The 19781-nt window shown below is 37.1% G+C and overlaps 1 protein-coding gene across 1 annotated transcript; it reads right to left on the bottom strand.

The window, feature by feature from the left end:
• Window positions 1-286: 286 nt before the first annotated feature.
• Window positions 287-10784, bottom strand: LOC114669612 (extracellular calcium-sensing receptor-like). Its single transcript, XM_028825793.2, has 7 exons — window positions 10678-10784; window positions 5753-5890; window positions 5061-5352; window positions 3799-4632; window positions 3412-3639; window positions 2916-3039; window positions 287-1261 (listed from the first exon to the last, which is right to left on the bottom strand). Exons 1-7 carry the CDS (start codon window positions 10782-10784, stop codon window positions 351-353), a joined length of 2634 nt encoding a protein of 877 aa, XP_028681626.2. The 3' UTR covers window positions 287-350.
• Window positions 10785-19781: the final 8997 nt, after the last annotated feature.

The following is a 19781-nucleotide window of genomic DNA, read 5'->3' as shown; positions in this document are numbered from 1 at the left end:
AAAAAAGTTAATAAAGGAGAAAGTATTCAGAGTAGTTGAATAAGACTTTTATTGAAGCACATTCTATACCTTTAAATCACAGGCTTTAAATATGTCAGCTAATTAAATTGTCTCTAGGATTGGGATTCAATTACACTTCAATTATGTAAGGAGTATTCAATTATTCAAAACCAGAAGTTATATATTAAAGACTACAGTACTGAAAAATATTCACACAAATGAACATACAATAAAATGGGTTTTATCAATATTATTTAACTAATTCCTTATTATAAACTCTCATAGACAAAAACGTCACACTGAAAATGGCATGTTAACAATAAACTGATTGAGTAGAAATTGCATATAGTTCATTTTTCATTGGTGCCTCTTCCCATCAGCGTTTTCTTTGTATTTTGCTCTGGCTTTAATAAAATGATGTAACATTTTGGAGCAAATATTGCAAAAAGTAGACCAAAACTTGAAGCTAAGATTGCAAATATTTCTACAGCTACTGTGTGTTTTCCTGGTGAACTAATATAAGCAGGAATGAAAGTAATCCAGACGGCACAGAAAATCAGCATGCTGAATGTGATGAATTTAGCTTCATTGAATGAGTCTGGTAAGTTTCTTGCTAGAAAGGCTAAGAGAAAACAAATACAAGCAAGCAAGCCAATGTATCCCAGCAGGCAGCCGAATCCAGCTGATGACCCAACATCACACTCAATAATAATTATGGCATTTTGGTATTTGGTGTTTTTATATGGATATGGAGGTGCAGAGGCCAGCCATATTATACATATTATTGACTGAATAAAGGTAAAAAAGAACACTGTACCTCTCTGCTTTGATACACTAAACCACTTCATTGTGTTATTCCCAGGCAGTGTCGCTCTAAATGCCATTATTACCACAATTGTTTTCACTAGGATACAAGAAATGCATAATACAAAACTGATCCCAAACATCACATGTCTAAGCATACAGTTTAAGTCAGATGGTTTTCCAATAAAACACAAGGCGCAAAGGAAGCACAGGGTTAGAGAAATGAGCAAGAGGAAACTCAGTTCTGAATTATTTGCTCTTACAACAGGAGTGTTTCGATGGTATATGAAAATGGCTAAAACGCCCACTGAGATGAAACTCCCAACTGACGCCACTGTTGTCAGAGTAATACCCATGGCATCTTCATATGACAGGAACTCAATTTCTTTCAGTATGCAATGGTTTCTTACACTATTTGACCAAAAGTCAATTGGACATTTGAAGCATTCGGATGAATCTATAAGAAAAGCAACAAAAATTTCAATTAAGAGGAACATCCGTCCATCCACCCAGTCATTTTATGAACTTGCTTTTTGCAGGATAGGATCATAGGAGCTGGAGCTTATCTGACAGCATTGGGCTGTTTGGCAAGCCATTCAACTGCAAAGCATAATGATGGACACAATCGTTACACACACTAATACTCGGCAAAGAAAAGAGCTGCGAATCAGCCCTAACATGGAAATATTTGGGTCTGAGAAACAACACCACCAGATGAAGATCCATTTCACCAAAGCAAGAGTGTACAAACTACACAGATAATGACCAGGCTATGAGTTAATAGCTTCTGAAGATGTGAAGACAGTAATATTAACGATTGCACCATTGTGCCCCTCTCATTAAGAACATAGTTCCAATAAATAAAAATATGAATGACTTATTACTGAATAAATATTATTAATGTTCATCAGTCAAGAAATAATGGACCTACAGGTACCCTTGAACATACTAAATATTTTAGGTTTATCAACTGCCCTTTTATGAAAAGTAATAAGGGTAAGGGTACAAGCATAAGCTCACTGCCTTTGATTTCTGATCGCTCAGATGCACTGTATCAAGAACTGTCATTCACCAATAAGTGATATTACCACATTGGCTTAGGAGTATGTCTGTCAAACCTTCATCAAGTAACACAATATGCAGTTACATCCACAAATGCCAGTTACCACTATACGGTGCAGAATAAAAGTGCCATTTACTTATCTGAGCTAGGAGGCATTTGAGATTGAACAGTTGCACAGTGGAAACAAAGAAGAAAAAAATAACATCCACAGTTTTACCAGCTACAAATCCAGAAGCCAACATCTGTGATTGTATGGGGTTGTGTCAGTACCAAGGGTAACTTGCACTTCAGTGAAGGCACCATTAATGTCAAAAGGTTTCTGGTTCCAGTTCCAGTTTCCTCCCACAGTCCAAAGACATGTAGGTTTGGTGCATTGGCGATACTAAATTAGCCCTAGTGTGTGGCTGTTTTGTGTTTGTGTTTGCCCTGTGAGGGACTGACACCCTGTCCAGGAGATTGTTGCTGCCGTGTGTCCTATGATAGCTGGGATAGGCACCAGCACCTCATTCAACATCTGTTCGGGAAAAAGTGGGTTAGAAAATGACTGAAATGAAATGAAATGCTACCTTCAGGACATCTCTTCCATGGTCACCCACACATATTTTGGCAAGACGATACCAAACCAAATTTTGCGTGCATTACAAAGACATGGCTGCATAGGAAAAGGGTGCAGGTTCTCGACTGGACTGCTTGCAGTCCTGATCTGTCCCTGAGAATGTGCAGCAAATTTTGAAATCCGAAATGCAACAATGAAACATGAAATGCTGAAAAAATTAGTGTCTTCAGTTTCTTAATGTTTATTAGGTGTTGCAGGAATGAAACGAAAATTTACAAAGTGATAAATTATTTACTGTCCAAAATGAATATGTCGCAAGTATCAAAATCAAAATTTGTTTATTAAAAAAAATACAATTCATCAGTTGTAACATGAAGTAATGAGCTGCTATATTATTTTCAGGTGAAAGATCATTTATTATCATTCACTGTTTTCTGTTGTGCATTTTCCATACATTTTCTGTGTTGGGGTTGTAAAATTTAGTATACTCACCGATTTTATAGCTTATTTCCCCTTCTGCACAGGGAATGCAGTCAAAACAGCAGACTGGCTGCCCTTTCCTGTTAGCTCTCCTTGTACCTGGAAGGCATCTTTTACTGCAAATTGATTCTGGAACCTTAAAGCAAAAAAAAAAAAAAATTGGTGGAAAACTAGTTTTGTTTTCCATTGACATTGTCTGCAAATATGTGAATTAGAAAGTAGTTAGAAGTGCATGAATTATATTATTTTGGTGGAATATATCAGAAAATTGTAAATGCAGATAAATGTGTTTAATCGTGTTATCAGCAATTAATAATATTTTCTAGTCTTCTGAGCAGCATCCCCTTAGCAGGGACACTCATTTTAAATTAGTTACTTTCTGCACTGTTTAAAAGAATGCCTTACATACAATAATAAAAACACCTAAATTATTATGTTACCTTAAGAAAGTTATTTTACTAAACGACAACAATGTTTGCCATAAAGTAAAAGGTTATAAGCTGCCTACTGTTCTAGATTCTGTGCTCCAAAAGATACTCTCCTCATCAAGGAAAACCTCCTTTCCAGCAGATGCTGATTCATCAAAAAGGCCAATTGTTTTAATTTTCACACTTCCATTATTTGTCATTTGCCAGTTTACAATATCATAAATTGCTGGAGCATCTCCATTTTCATCAAAAGACACTCTTTCCCCTAAACGATTTGTGAAATTTACACTTTTCAGATAATGTAGAAGCTTTTGGGAAGAATATAGATATAGTATCATAAAATAAGACTTAATATTTTGAAAATGAGTGAAAAAATATTACCTAATAAATGGTTTAAAGTGTTATTTTAATGCTATCAAATACATATTTTGTAATAAATTCTTTGAATTAAAATGGCTCACTTTTACCTGGTAAGGTTGCATGTTTTTGATGTCAGCACATTCATTGTTTTCAAAAGGGCCTTTTCCATTTTGACAACTCATTAAGTCATGCAATGCATGTGCTAATGCATACACTGCTTTATAAACATTATAGGCAATCCTTAATTCAGACACGTCATTATATGTTGTGTGAATTGTTTGAATATCTTCCAAACCAGTGCATTCTGTTTGCATCACAGATGATAGAGTTGTGTTTGTCTTTATTGTGGTTTCTTGAAAATGACAGTCAAATATTTTTTCCCAGAACTGAAGTAGTAAATTGTTATTTAGGTCGAACTTGGGTCGTATCTGATAAAGAAAACTTTCCAAATCCTGGATTTCTCCTCTACGAATAGCAATACCTATTGTCCCACCAAAAGAGCCAAAGTTTTCCTTGGTGGCGAACACAGCAGAGGTGCTCCATGCTTCACTTGCAATCCACTGTCTGCCAGTAATGTTTTGATGAACTATTTCTTTTACCAAGCTCAATAATTCTGCCTCTGCTGAAAAGACAACAATCACTTTTGCTGTTGACTGCTGAATTGTATCAACTATTTGAAAAACCCTCCTATTGTCATTCATTGTGGTGACGGTTTCTATAAAAGAGATGCAGCCAAACGTTTTAATTTCCTCTTGGAATGCCCTAAGAGCATATTGGCCATAGTCATCGTCACTTGCAATAGCACCCACCCAAGTCCATCCATAATGTTTAATTATCTGAACCATTGCTTTTACTTGAAAAGCATCACTTGGTACGGTGCGGAAAAATGTTGGATACTCTATTTTATTGCTTAAACATGAACAGGAGGCAGAATAGCTGACCTACAAAGGGGATTAAAACATAAAAAGGGCTTAGAACATGATTCTCTCATTATATTTAAAATACAAGTTATAACTAATAACAGCAAATATTAACTCTTTAAGCTAAGGTGTATTTCTATGCTATTTGGAAACTCATATTACCAGTTAGCATGCATTCTATCTATCTATCTATCTATCTATCTATCTATCTATCTATCTATCTATCTATCTATCTATCTATCTATCTATCTATCTATCTATCAGTCTGTCTGTCTGTCTACTGCACACCTTTTTGAGCATTTCAAGAAAATATCAAAGATAGCACTGATTGAACTAATGCTTTTAACGCTGAAAATATTCCTTCCTTAAGTATCCGTTCATGACTTTCAGATTTTTAGTTCCTTAACAATAAAGCCATTACATTTGTACCATTTAACATAATACATTACCAGTGGCATTTGGAATAGACTCAATATTCTTGAGATAGCAATGGAATGTGAAGACAGGGGGTCTCCAACTATGGCAACAACAGGTGGGGGTCCACTGCAGCCACTGTCGGTGAAATCATTGTCAAGCCCTCCGATCAACGCTGTTGCAGCTCGCAGAGCCACAGGCAGCTTTACACAGTTGTCGTAGACTCTGTACCCCAGAGTTATATTCGGGAGAAGTGTTTGATCCCTGTTTATTTCAGCAATTGCAAACAGCATTGTTTGAAGCCTCTGAAATATTGAAACCTCAAGACTGTTAGAAAATAAAAAGGAGCGAGTTATTTTCACTCATAAAAGGTCCCATTTCATTTTTAAGGCACTGATTAGAAATCTGGAATGGCACACGTTTATGTTTTTATTCAGAAGAAAGTAACAATGTAGTGTTTAAGCAACCAAACATAAAGAAGAAAAAGCTGTACAATTAAAGCATCATTCAAACAGCTATTTCTGTGAGCATTTAAACAGATTTCTTTTGTTTTACAAGTAGAATACATGTCACAGAATTAGAACAATATACTTACAATATACTTACACAATACATATTTTTTTTTATCTTGAAAACAATTATGCCATTACTGAATTGGTTCCTGGAGTTGCTCTGCAGCACAGTATTAATTTTAATTCATTCTATTTATATTTGTTATGTATCTCACCTTTTGCATTTCCATTGTTCTGGTTTGGATGTGAAGGAAAGTCCTGGAGCAGTTGCTTCAAAATTAATATGAAAAATTCCTCCTATAATTAGATCTCCAGTTTTATACACCCCATTTAAATCAAACTGTTCTTGATGTCTGCATGTAGATGGGTTAAGGGCAGATACTGGAGACATAAAAACTAGATATGCAGATGTGAACAGAATACATGTCATTGTTGATAATTTCAGGTTCTGTAAGCTAGTTTACTCTGGAAAAGTCCCTTATATAAAGAAATATTTTGTTCTCTAGAGATTTATTAGCAAAACAAGCAGTTGGGTAATAGGTTGCATGCTGTGGGGTATATGGCAGTTATTTTAAGAAAGTCATTGCTCTGTAACATTTGTGCATTTTTAATTACAATACACAATACAATACAACTTAATTTTTGTATAGCACTATTCACTGAGTGCAGGCACAGGGCACTGTGATCAATACTCAGTTAAAATACTAGTACATATTATACTAATTACTTAATACAGAACAGGTACACATATAAATGACAGATCTGTTAAAACACAAAAAGAACAAAGTAGAAGCTGATTGAACATAAATTGAAAACAACAATATCTGTCCATTAATTAATTGATGAACTATGGCCAGTTGACAATGGAGGAGATTAAAATTGTAAAAGAGGTGCAACTGGCTTCCTATCCCCTCCTGGGTTTTCTATAGTGGAGTTTGGGCAGGCTCAATCATAAAAATTAAAAAGTCATTATGATTTAGTGTAGTTTTATGCACTGATTTCCAACAGGACTAACCATTCAGAAAAATAAAAAATCTTCATTCCTTACTTTATTCAATATCATATTAAAATGTAGAGTATCTAATTAAAATGAAAGATATTATTAAATATTAACTCTGCTTTATGTTCACCAATACACTTCTTGGATATTCTTGGTCAGTGTTGAATTAGGTACTGGGCAGGGAGTGGTACCACAAGGAACAGTAATATATTACAGCACCCTCTCAAACTCACTCATACTATAACATTTCATAAAATAACATAGTACACACTGCTTAACGTAATTCAGGGTCATGAGCAGCCAGAGGCTATCCTGACCATCTTAGGAGAAGGAGAAAACTCAGCCTTAGGTATGATAGCATAACTCACACTCGTACTCTGTTACAGGAGCCAATGCAGAATCACTGGTCATCTGAACACACATCTTTAGAAATGTGGGAGGAAGATGAGACTATCTGGAGAAAGCCTACTGCAAACACAAGGAGAAATGCAACTTCCACACAGACAGTGATCAGGTGCAGGATTCATACACAGCTCATTATTCTACCACCATTGTAGTCATTATGGGCCTCCCGATTCATACTGTGTCAGTTTCAACTCACCAATAGGCCTGACTTGATGTCTTTTACTATTGGGAAAAACCTGAAAGGTCTAGAAGAGTCTCACCAGAATACAGGAAAAACTGCAAACACTGCACTGTAGACATACCAGTAAGGATCCAAGCACCGAAAGGGATCAGTGCTATTTAAGGCACCATAATAACTAGAAGTTAATATTCCTACTATTCTACTTTACATTTCAGAACCAAAATGCTGAAATAAAGGAAAAGTCTGGTGTTTGCTTCATGTTTTCATAGATCAACAATTTTAAAGCCCAAAAGAATCACTCTATACTGTGTTATTTACACTCTAAAGTGCTACAACCTGCTTCATGTTTGTTTTTTTCAATGCTTCTTATGGGTTTAGTTTTTTTTTTCTCCATTTGCTAAAAAATTTCATAAAACAATGCTCCTTCTAACAGACTCAATTCAGTCCACTAACAGTTTGTTGATGCAGAATGACATAAAACAGCCCCTTTTCCTTGATGAAGCCTCAAACCTACGTACATCATTGTGTAATATGATAGAAATTATTAAAATTATGGAGGAAGCAAGCATGGTGGATGCCAGAAGTTACTTTAAAATCCCAGTACAAGGAGCATATATTTTTACTGAGTTAAGAATACATTTTACACATAGACGTTTACTGGGGGGTAAACGTTAACATTATACAAAGTTATTGTCTGTTTTTACCTGAATTGTTATCAGTCTTTAATTTAATATTGTTTTTTGTATCAGTATGCTGCTGCTGGAGTATGTGAATTTCCCCTTGGGATTAATAAAGTATCTATCTATCTATCATTCTATCTATCTATCTGTCTAGAGGATTGTAGCTGAAAGAAGCACCTTGGAGATTTTCCAAATATCATTTAGTCTTATTTTGAAAACAGGAGTTGAGTAGTAAAATACAAGTTATGGGAATTGCATGTCCTTGTTATAATTTCTCCTTTTTTCATGTTTATATAGATATATGTATATGTATATATATATATATATATATATATATATATATATATATATATATATATATATATATATATATATATATATATATATCCCAGGCCACTGTCCCATCCTCCCTCAAGTCCTCCATCATTGCTCCACTGCCGAAAAAATCCATCACAAACAGTCTGAATGATTTCCACCCAGTGGCACTCACATCTGTCATCATTAAGTGCTTTGAGAAACTGGTGCGGAGTCATATCATCGCCTGTATAGCAGCAGACCTGGACCCATTTCAATTTGCTTACAAAGCAAAGAGATCCATGGAGGACGCTATGGCCACAGCCCTTCATGCTACCCTGACCCACCTGGAGCAGCAGGGGAGTTACGCCAGACTGCTCTTTGTGGACTTCAGATCGGTGTTTAACACCATGCTCCCACAACGACTGGTGTCCAAACTGACAGATCTGGGACTTCCATCACTCACGTGCAGTTGGATACTGGACTTCCTGTCTAGTTGCTCCCAGAGGGTCAGGCTGGGTCCCCACACCTCCACTGCACTCAGCTTCAACACTGGGATGCCGCAGGGTTGTGTGCTCAGCCTGCTCCTCTACACCCTCTACACATATGACTGTGTCCCCACTCACCATAGCAACAAGATCATAAAGTTCACGGATGACACGACGGTGGTAGGACTCATCTCGGGCAAGGAGTGTGAGCTGGCATACAGGGACGAGGTGGAGCAGCTGTCAGAGTGGTGCAGAGTCAATAATCTGCTCCTCAACACCACAAAAATGAAGGAGCTTGTTGTTGATTTTAGAAATAACAAAACTGACATCCAGCCACTCATCATTGGCGGGGCCTGTGTGGAGATGGTCCCGGTGTTCAGGTTTCTGGGCATTGAGCTGGATGATGACCTGACCTGGAGCACCAACACCAAGCATCTGCTGAAGAAGGCGCAGCAGAGACTGTATTTTCTGAGAATCCTCAGAAAAGCCAAGCAAAATGACACCTTTTATTGGCAAACTAAAAAGTTTACAATATGCAAGCTTTCGAGGCAACTCAGGCCCTTTCTTCAGGTTACATCGAAAGCTTGCATATTGTAATCTTTTTAGTTAGCCAATAAAAGGTGTCATTTTCCATGGTTTTTCTCTACATTCATAATGGCTAACACGGTACAACACCCAAGTACTACTGAGAATCCTCAGAAAGAACCATCTCCCCAAAAATCTGCTCCTTTCTTTTTATCATTGTTCCATCGAGAGTGTGCTCACGTACGGACTGTGTGTGTGGTACGGCAGCTGCACTTCCTCAGAAAAGAAAGCGCTCCACAGGGTCATCAGGACAGCAGAGAGAACAATTGGTTGTACCCTCCCCACTCTGGAACAAATCTACACCTCCCGATGCCACAAAAAAGCAATAGACATTTCACAGGATTCATAACATCCTGGCCATTGCCTCATCCAGCTTTTGCCATTGGGCAAGAGATACAGAGCAATGAAAACCAGGACAAACCACCTTAAAAACAGCTTTTATCCAAAAGCAATCATGGCCCTATACCTATACAGAATAAAACTGCTCCATATCATTCTCCCAATGTGCAATGTAGACCTTAAGTCAATCAGTGCAATTTGTATATATAACAAGTGCAATTTGTATATTTTGTAAAGTTCTTTTATTACTATTCGATTTGTTATTATTTTCTCTCTTCTTGTCTTTTTAACTCTTATGCCTCACACTGAGTCAAGTGCACCTTCAATTTTGTTGTTCCATTGTAAAAGTGACAATGACAATAAAGATCTATCTATCTATCTATCTATCTATCTATCTATCTATCTATCTATCTATCTATCTATCTATCTATCTATCTATCTATCTATCTATACTGTATAAATATATATATATATATATATATATATATATATATATATATATATATATATAGTGGACACTAGAGGGCACTGTTGCTCCTCAAACCCAACACACAGACACTGAGGACACAAGTTAAAAGTCAAAGTCTTTATTGTCATCTCAACCATATACAAGTATACAGATAGACGAAATTGTGAAGCTCAGGGTCCACAGTGTAACAACATGACGTGCGAATAATAAATTAAAAATAGAATTAAAATTTAAAATTTAAAAATTAAAACACAAACAAGACAAGACATTGTGCAAAGATAGGACAAAGAAGTAGCAGCAATATTGATGTGTAAGATATGTAATATAATAAATAAATATTAAATAATAGATATACTGTAGATAATACAGAAATTATCAGTGTATGATAATAGTTGTTTAAGACGTGTGTAAACAATGACAGGTCAGATGTCATAAAAGCACCATAAGTTTGTTTATTCTTTATGAGACTCTAACAATGCTTTTCCCAGCACTACAGCCACAAATAAAGAAAACAATACTGCCCACACAATTATTCTTTCTCTCTCTCTCTCTCTTTCTTACTCCTCCATTCCTCCCAGCAACTTTTGTCTACCATCCACCCAACTCTGGCTCCTCCCTGTGAGGTCAGTCCAGTCCTTTTATATTGGCCAACCCAGAAGTGCTTTTGCACTTCCACCCACATGGTCTGCCTGCACTTACAGGTTAGGCGGAAACCTCGTGCCATATGGCTTCTGTATATTCATAGCACCCCCTGGAGGCACCCATGGTACCCAACAGGACTGAGATGTGGAACTCCAAGTCGTCATTGTGCCCAGTGGGAATACATGGCACCACTGTAACCCAAGAGAGCTGCCATCTAGCATTCTGGGAGAGGCAGTGTCCTAAAAAAGCTGCTTTCCCCCATCCTTCCATTCTCTGGGCGTCCCAGCTGGGTTGAGCTGCCAGCCATCCCTTAAAATATATATATGCTTATTGTTTAAAAGGATAGTGTAAGGTCCTCTTAATATTCCAATATAAAATAATAATTTGTGTAGCTCTGCACAATTTCTTAAGCACATCTTTTTTTATATACTTTTGCTCCTTGGGTTGAGAAAAAAAAGCAAATAGCTGTTAATCCCATCCTGTGACGATTTGAAATGGACAACACAGTACACTTAAAGTAGTAAATCCAGAGATCAGGAAAAATTTATGAAATTAATTATTACTAGGTGTTTTCTTTTTTCATCTCTTTTCTTTATAGTGCTAAATTTAATTTAAATGAGTCTTATGTTACTTTCACTGACTAAAGTTTTTTAAAATGACAACAACTTGTATTTGCTGTGTCTAACACGTTTTCATATATATGTGTATCTTTATAGGTAGTAAAAGAAAAAATAGATAACACTGTAAAATGGAAGAATCTCTAGTTTGTAATTCCCTAAAGGTTGCATTGGCAATAGTCAGTTTCCAAATATTAACATGGGTGGCATGGTGGCACAGTGGTAGTGCTGCTGCCTTGCAGTTAGGAGATCTGGGTTCGCTTCCCAGGTCCTCCCTACATGGAGTTTGCATGTTCTCCGCGTGTCTGCATGAGTTTCCTCCAGGTGCTCTGGTTTCCTCCCACAGTCCAAAGACATGCAGGTTAGGTGCACTGGCGATCCTAAATTGTCCTAGTGTGTGCTTGGTGTGTGTGTGTGTGTGTGTGCCCTGTGGTGGGCTGGTACCCTGCTCAGAATTTGTTCCTGCCTTGCACCCTGTGTTGGCTGGGATTGGCTCTGGCAGACCCCCATGACCCTGTGTTAGGATATAGCGGGCTGGAGAATAACTGACTGACTGACAAATATTAACATATGTCATCGTCAGATGGCAAGAGAGAATAAGAAATTAAAAATGCAAGCTCAGCCTTCAGAAATGTTGTTATTAAATAAGTTTGCACTTTTCGATAAGTTGTGTTGTGATTGTGGAGTTCCTTCAACATACTTATTTTTCAATTAACATGTTAGGAATTTGTAAAAAAAAGAATTTTCCAAACTTCCTTAATCTACCACACACACACAAACTTGAAAATATTTTAATAAGTGAGAAGAAGGATATTGGCAGCATTTCTAAAATTGATCAAATAGTGTCACAATGCTCACTGCTAGACCATCTTCGTCATTGCTGGGAAAGAGATCTCCAAGTTGCTTCAGGCAAGCTTTGGTGATAAAGTGACTATTATTTCCTACACTGTATTGTTAGCGTGGTGAATTCTGCTCAGTTCAAAGAATCCTAATGTAACATCCATAACTCAATGGTAAAATTATAATTTATATTATCTTAAAGTAGAGTCTAACATTGCTTGCGTAGAACTTTGCAGAGCGTCTTTAAACTTTGCAAGATTGCATTAATTTCATTGTACAATAAGTCTGACGAGCTCCTACTTTTGCCTCTATGAAACTCCTATTGTTTTAATAATTAAGAGGTTATATAACACAGTTGGCCTCTTTTTTATTACTAATTAACTTTCTGTTCTGGGTGATGGTGGGGATGTTACTGAGGTTTATGATTACAAATCCTAATTGCTTCTGTTATTTATACCACTGGTCCCCAACCATCGGTCCGCGACCCACTACCGGGCCGCAGCCGTCTGACAGCCGGGCGAACTGCCAGCAACGGAGACTCACTCAGACTTTTCAGAACGCTTGGTGGGCAGGGCTTTGCAGCGGCACAGAGAGAGGAGAGAGACCGAGGTGAGAGAGTATTACAACAAAGTATTGTTACGGTCCCGACAGTTTCCCCATATGACACGAGACTATAGAAATCGCGTTACTACGAAGTACATTCAGCAGATGCTTTCATTACAACGAAGTGACCTTGAAATGCCTGAATGAATCATCCACAGAGCAGTTAGATCTGTGGTCGCAGCTCAGATGTGCACAACGATCCCCAAACAGAAACATTGTAAAAAAATTCTTTCTTCGAACTTTCCTCGTACTGTTTTTTTTTTTTTTGCTGTTTTTGTTTTCTGTGGTTTTCAGTGATACCTTTTGCTTATTGCTTGTCAACATTTGAAAACCATCCATTGGAATTTAACTCATTGTCACCCTCCTATAGAAACGGCAGACACGAAAAAAATGATAAGAGTGTTAATGTTTGTGATGTGCAATCTGTTGGAATAGCAAATGCAAAGCATATGTTTTTGTTATATGCAAAAAAAGAAGAAAAATCTAGTCACACCTGGACAATCAACAGTATTGTATAATTTATACTATATTAAGTATGACAAGGTAATTTAGTATTATCAATTGTGGACAGGTGGAAGGAAAACAGGGTGCCCGTGTAAAGCACTGGGGTGTTAGTCGGGTCGCCTCTTATAATTTAAAGCAAATTGCACAGAATGAATAATGAAATATTTATTGTTTGAATTCTTCTGCTGTATAGAAATTTTGGCAGTGGTGCTGCTCTTGGTGTCTGTATGTGAGGTCATACCACGAAAACAAATATTTATCTAACTAATAATATCTGTCTCTCTTTTGCTAACATCTAGTGCATGGTCATTAGTTCAGTACTATTTCACAGAATGAGTCAGTGACGTGTTCACAGAAAAATCAAATAATCAGTATTTGACAAAATATAGCAGTATAGATTTTAACACTTAGTAAAGTGAGAGCCTCACAAGAATCTACTGGTCAGAAAAATCTATTGGAAAGAAGTGCCTAAATTGAAAGGACAACACCTCAAGTTTAAAATCAAACAATGTTGAGATGTAAAAGAACAAGACAGTGTAACATGGAATGGCTAGTCAGTGTGAGTCAGTGGCGGACCGTGCATTTCACACCTAGGCCTTCAGTAGTGCTCCGTTTGAATCAACCTGCCCCTCAAAAACTAATTTATGGTTATACAAAACATTTTAATATGCAGAAATACAGTATAAAGAGCCGTTGCATCGCAGATAGATAACTCCTGTAGCCACAATAAATGCCTTAATTGAATAGACAAACCAGGGGTGAACACGTTCCTTTCTACTGCAGCTACAGCCGCGACACACATAAAAAAAACATCAATAATAACCCATAAACTTGCAATATTATTTAGGAAAATTGCAACATTTTACTCACCAAAAATTCAGATTATTTGTAAACAAAATCCATCCTCCTCTCTTTCCTCAAAAACAGTTCAATTACTCTGTCGTACATATTATCCGTGCGCTTCAGTTCCATCACGAAGTCCCTTTCTATCGCCATCGAAGCTAATGCTGAAAGTCGAACCTGCCCTGTCGTATTTCTGGCATAAGTTTTAATTCGCTTTACACTAGAATTACCAGAGCCTACGAAAAAACTCGTAAATCCGTCCCACCTTAAATCGCGTCTTAAATCCGTTTGCACCTCTCCGCCAGAGTCCTTTGTCATCTAAATGTGCTGATAAACAAAAGCTTCTAGCAGCCAGCTTTTCCATCCCCCCACCGACTTAGAATGAACTTCTCTCCTAGCTCAAGCCTTGCCTTGATTTGATTACCTGGGATTGAAGTGGAGTTTTACAGTGGAAATAATTCTAGCGTTATTTGGAATACACGCATTTCATGTGTGTTCCATTTCTATAGTAGGCTGTGCAAACACATTTTTAAAACAGAAACGTTTTTCATATTCTAATAGTAAATGACAAAATGTAGGCATAAACTATATAACGTATGAAGCCTGAAGTCCATATATCAAAGAAACACTTTCACAAAAGGTACAAATAAGAGAACACGTGCGCTTTCATTCAAAAAATTAAAAAAAAAAAAAAGCCGCGTTAGCATGCCACATTGACACATTTATTACAACCGCCGCGGTGATGTAATGGTATCAGCTCCTGACTGGGGATCAGAGGGTGGCGTGTTCGATCCCGCACGGCTCCACTTCGAGAAATTAACTGCATTTATTCTTACAATTTTAGAATAACAACATAAATTTGATTTCAGTCTGTAACAGCCGGTGTAACTTATGATACTGGTAAAGGTTAGCTTTTTTTTTTTTTTTTTTTTTAATTCACTTTTCATTCTCGCGGTCGCATTCAGAATCAATCCATAAAACCCCATCTGACACAGCTGGTTTCACATAAATAAAAGTGCACTTTTTATTCAAGACTATAACCGAAGAATAAAGAAAGCAAGTTACAGTTGGTGGTTGATACGACAGCTTGCGTGGTGCAATGTTAAGAACTGCTGATTTCCGATCCGTGCTATATAAAATCATCACATTCAAATATTAACAGTTCCCACACACCCAAGGTCCGCCATTCCTACATTTACGACATGTGTACTTGTTGCAGTGTACACACCTCTCTGTGCTATGGTTCCTATTACAGTGAATGAGCACCTGACACTGTACTTTCTTCCCTGGGGGAAGCTGAGGTCTTAGAACGGAAGTTTGTTGATGCTGTGTCATCTTTTCTTTTTCCATCGCCTTTTCCTGTAAGAAGCGACGACGAAGTTCCTCTGCAAGGTGAGCCATGAACACTCTTCTTTTCTCAGCGGACCCTGTGCATGCCTTATACAGTATGTGTGCATTCATCGCTGCTAGGTCAAGGATGTTGTAGAACACAGCAACTGGCCACCTGCGTGTTCCTGTTCGCACTGAACAAGCACGCGCCTTCTGGTCCATGATGTCAACGCCACGCTGGGGAAAAAAGAAAGACAAATATATGTGACATTTTGAAGAAATCATTTTATCACCAGAATAGCACCAGAATACTTTGTCACACTAATATTTTTTTCATTAGCATACCTTCATGTGGTTGTAGTCTGTGACCGTGTTTGTTTTTTTTTTTTTTATCTTGCCCAATCTCCACATCATGGTGCATTGTGCTGAGAATGCAGACAGACTTCATCTTTTTGGGCACATACACTGTCAGCATGGCACTGGGAGATCTAAACACCAGCGTGAAGAATTGTTCGTGTACTGAACTTACTTTAGCTGCAGGTGGAAGTTAGAGGGCCTGCAGAACGGATTGTGAAGGCCTCTGGGCAGACTTCATTGACTTTGACCGTGCCTGGCAACAAATGATGTCTGAAATGTGATTGGTTAAATGCTTTAATATGAAAATACATGTCTGGAATCAGCACAACCATCGGAAAAGCTATGAAAGGAAGCGGACAGACTATTTGGAATTATTTAATAAGTATTCATGGACAAAATATAATTAACATCAGTTTATGATTCAGATATTTTTGTAGGCCAGCAGAGAAGGCCTTGCAGGCCCTGACGGTCCGCCACTGGTGTGAGTACAGAAAACAATAAAAAATTATTTTCAAAATACATTCCTTTTTCAAGACAGGTCCTGGTGTCTGGAGTTCCTCTGACTCTTGCTTTTCAAAGTTCTTTTTGGCAATGATATACTTTTTCCCGCTATCTGAGTACATTTAATCCTGATACTCTGTATATCCAATTCATTATAATAACTATTCGTGGTGGCTTTAAAATCCATACTAACCCCTACTCTCTCTTCTGTTTGTTTTTCCGGTTTCTTTGAGGTGGTGGCACACTCAAAGCACCATGATGTTCCAACATTGATGGATTAAAAGCCAGAAGACTGCATGACCATCATCATCCAGTCCTTCTGTGAGAATCCTAAATACAAAGAGGACTATTTCATTTATGTTAGGTAGAATGCCCAGAGGAGACTGGGCGGTCTCGTGGCCTGGAACCCCTGCAGATTTTATTTTTTTCTCCAGCTGTCTGGAGTTTTTTTTGTTTTTTCTGTCCTCCCTGGCCATCGGACCTTACTCTTATTCTATGTTAACTAATATTGTCTTATTTTAATTCTTTACTTTGTCTTTTATTTTTCTTTTCTTCATTATATAAAGCACTTTGAGCTACTTTTCTGTATGAAAATGTGCTAAATAAATGTTGTTGTTGTTGTTGTACATTCTTACAACAGTGTGGCCTGTAGGTGGCATCTCAGAGTGCCAAACCCCAGACACAACCATAGAGTCAGAAATTCCTGGTTCTAAAGTGAGATTATTTTAAAGAAATACCTTATACAGGATCTTGTTCAATGATACATAATTTCCTTTGTTTTTATCTTGTTCCTCCTCCTCCTCTATGTCTGCCCAGGTGAGCATTGCATTTCTCATCTTCCAATTCCACCTCACATGGGTGAGATGGAGTGGCTTACTTTATTCCAGATCTGGCAGTAGCCTACTTCTGGTGTTACCATATTGTGCCCAAGAAGAAATTAGGAATCAGACGAAATCTCTTTAAAATATCGAATCCCCCTCCCTACAGCTCCCCAGTGGCTCCTAAGGAACTCAGAAGGACTGGCTATTGGGGCTACAACTCCCAAGAAGTCCTGAGGGTGTGCATGTGGTTAGATCCACCAGAGAGATGCTGTCACTTATCATACTGGTGGAGCACTTGCCCCAAGGAGGCAGCTTCCCTACATCCATCCAACACATTTTTATCCCAGACAAGAAAGAGAATATTGACCATCCATGCTACAATACCAAACATGTATGGATTAGCACTTTTGACTTTGTAGAGGGTGTGAATACTTTCATAAAGGCAACATATTGTAAGGGGAGGTAATGTTTGTCAAAATTAAGACTTGCAGAGATTTCATTGCAGAGCATTAAGACATTCTATGCAGGCTGGCTCATTTGGTCTGAAGACATTAATGGCCTGATTTGTTTACTACTGTTACTATGGAAACCGTCTCCCATGATGCACCTTACACAAAATGGCAGCAATGGGAAGGGTGCATGAGTATTTATGTGTTGCTACCAGTTTACCCATTTTTTTAACAATTATTTGCAGTGTATTTTGCAATCCTGAAGCACTCATGCATGTTATAAGTAAATGTACAGCATTCCACTTGTCTGTTTTGATATTTAGGCTAGCAAAACAAGAGTGGTATTTACACATTTGTGCACTAGCTGTACTGGCACTTAAAAGAGTTAGCATTCAATGTTTAAAACTATTTTTCAATCTACTTGCTTTTGTCAAATATGACAAATAAGTGTTAATAAAATTCCATCTAATTCAACAGAATAGATTGTTTGCAATAATATGCATTTGAGAATACAGACTACTTACTGAATTAACTTGTGGTTACCATCAATGTGCCTGATGGGACACTATAACATGTTTGCTGAACAGTCTTAATGTTGAGACCTCGGAGAAATGTGACAATTGTATCAACAGCTCTCATTTCTCTCAACAGCTCTGAGCTGGGGACCCAGTAAGTAAATGGCACTTGTAAGATTCTGCATTGTAAAATCAATTCCATGCACTATGGCATTTTGAAATCATCATCAACCAAGTGGTTGACCATTTGCTCTATTCTGAAATTAATATAATTGCTGTGAAACTATTGAAAATGTAAAGAAGTTTGTGACATAATTCAGGAACACAAGGAACACTTGAAAACCTGTAACAGTAACAAGGTCATATTACTTTGCTCAACTTTAAACTCTCAAAATGTATCATATCTGTAATTTGTGAATGTGTGATTTTTTCTTTTTAGAAATTGATTTTTTAAAGTTATTGATAATAAACCAATAATTCAGATTATTAAAATGGTTAAATATCTATGACAATATTAAAAACTATTCTCATACAGTATTTCTCCATAATCAAGAAAGAAAAATTAAAATTATTTAAGTTAAACAGTCGCCATTGGCAATATTATTTGTTTTTCCATTCTAATTATCAGAATAAATAAAATGTAAAATACTGCAAATTTACTTATGACAGAAATTTGTGTTTCAGGATTGCACAATATGCTGCAAAGATTGTTATAAAATGATAAACTGGCATCAATACTTAAATGCTCATGCACCCTACCCATGCTGCCATTTTGTGTAAGGTGCATTATGGGAGCCAGATTCCAAAGCAACAATAGCAAATGAATGAAGACTTACACGTTTTCATGCAGTGCAAGCTTACTCGCGTTGCGAGTCTTAATGCTTCACAAATAAATGCCCATGTTTCTTTTGAAGTTTTAATTTTGGCAGCATGTGGCCAGGTGTAGGAATGACATGTCCACAAAAGGGGAAATGTGGGGTGCCAACCAAGCTGTCCTATTTAATGCCCAAAATGATTTAAAAAAAAATAAATTTTTTTACGTGAAAAAATCTCTACCAGCCAGAAATATAATTTTTGATTTTTGTAAATACTTTTTTCCTTCCATCCATCCATTCATAATCAAATGTGTTGAATCCATTCAGATTAGGAGACTATATACTTGTTTTAGTTGATTAACATTTCAAAACTATACATATTATCTTGATGTTGCTTAAAGCAGTAATCAACACATGCATCCATAAAGCACTTTACACATTTGTTTTGGTAAGTGGGTACAAAAGTTGAGTCCTATGGTGAACTAAGATGAAAACTAAAGATTTTTAAGGCTGATTTTTGTGATTGTGTATTCATAGGCAGGTTACAAAATGGATAGATAGACGATCCTTCAGTAGTGCTTAACCTCCTCCTGAATTCAGTTTCTTAGAAGTATTTGGCAAAGCATAACACTGTAAATTAGTAGGTAATTTTTGATTGGTGAGTGTGTGTCCATGTGCTCTGTGAGGGGCCTGTTTAGAAATTATTTCCTACTTTGCAGCCTATGCTGCTAGTGTAGTGAAAAATACAGAGTATTATTACAGGTAGAGCCAGTTGTTTTTTTGTGCACATTTCATAGAGCTCTTATTTGTTCATTAAATCTGTATAAACCTTGATTCCTGAACTTCAATAAGTAATAACTAAGATGAATGGATTCCCATTGCATGAACATTATTCATGTGGACCCAGTTTTGTTCATAAGTAATGCCAAAAATGTATAATTCTGCAAATCATGGTATGAATTTATGT

Source organism: Erpetoichthys calabaricus, chromosome 2, assembly GCF_900747795.2.
Source record: "Erpetoichthys calabaricus chromosome 2, fErpCal1.3, whole genome shotgun sequence".
NCBI lineage: Eukaryota > Metazoa > Chordata > Cladistia > Polypteriformes > Polypteridae > Erpetoichthys > Erpetoichthys calabaricus.
Note: the sequence above shows the minus strand (reverse complement) of the source record. Positions and strands in the feature narration are given on the sequence as shown.

Coding starts and splice junctions, on each gene's coding strand:
- LOC114669612 (XM_028825793.2), bottom strand. CDS start 10,784: ATGACGACTTGGAGTTCCACATCTCAGTCCTGTTGGGTACCATGGGTG. Junction 4,633..5,060: donor GTCTATTCCAAATGCCACTG/GTAATGTATTAT, acceptor TCCCCTTTGTAG/GTCAGCTATTCTGCCTCCTG. Junction 3,640..3,798: donor AAAACATGCAACCTTACCAG/GTAAAAGTGAGC, acceptor TCTTCCCAAAAG/CTTCTACATTATCTGAAAAG.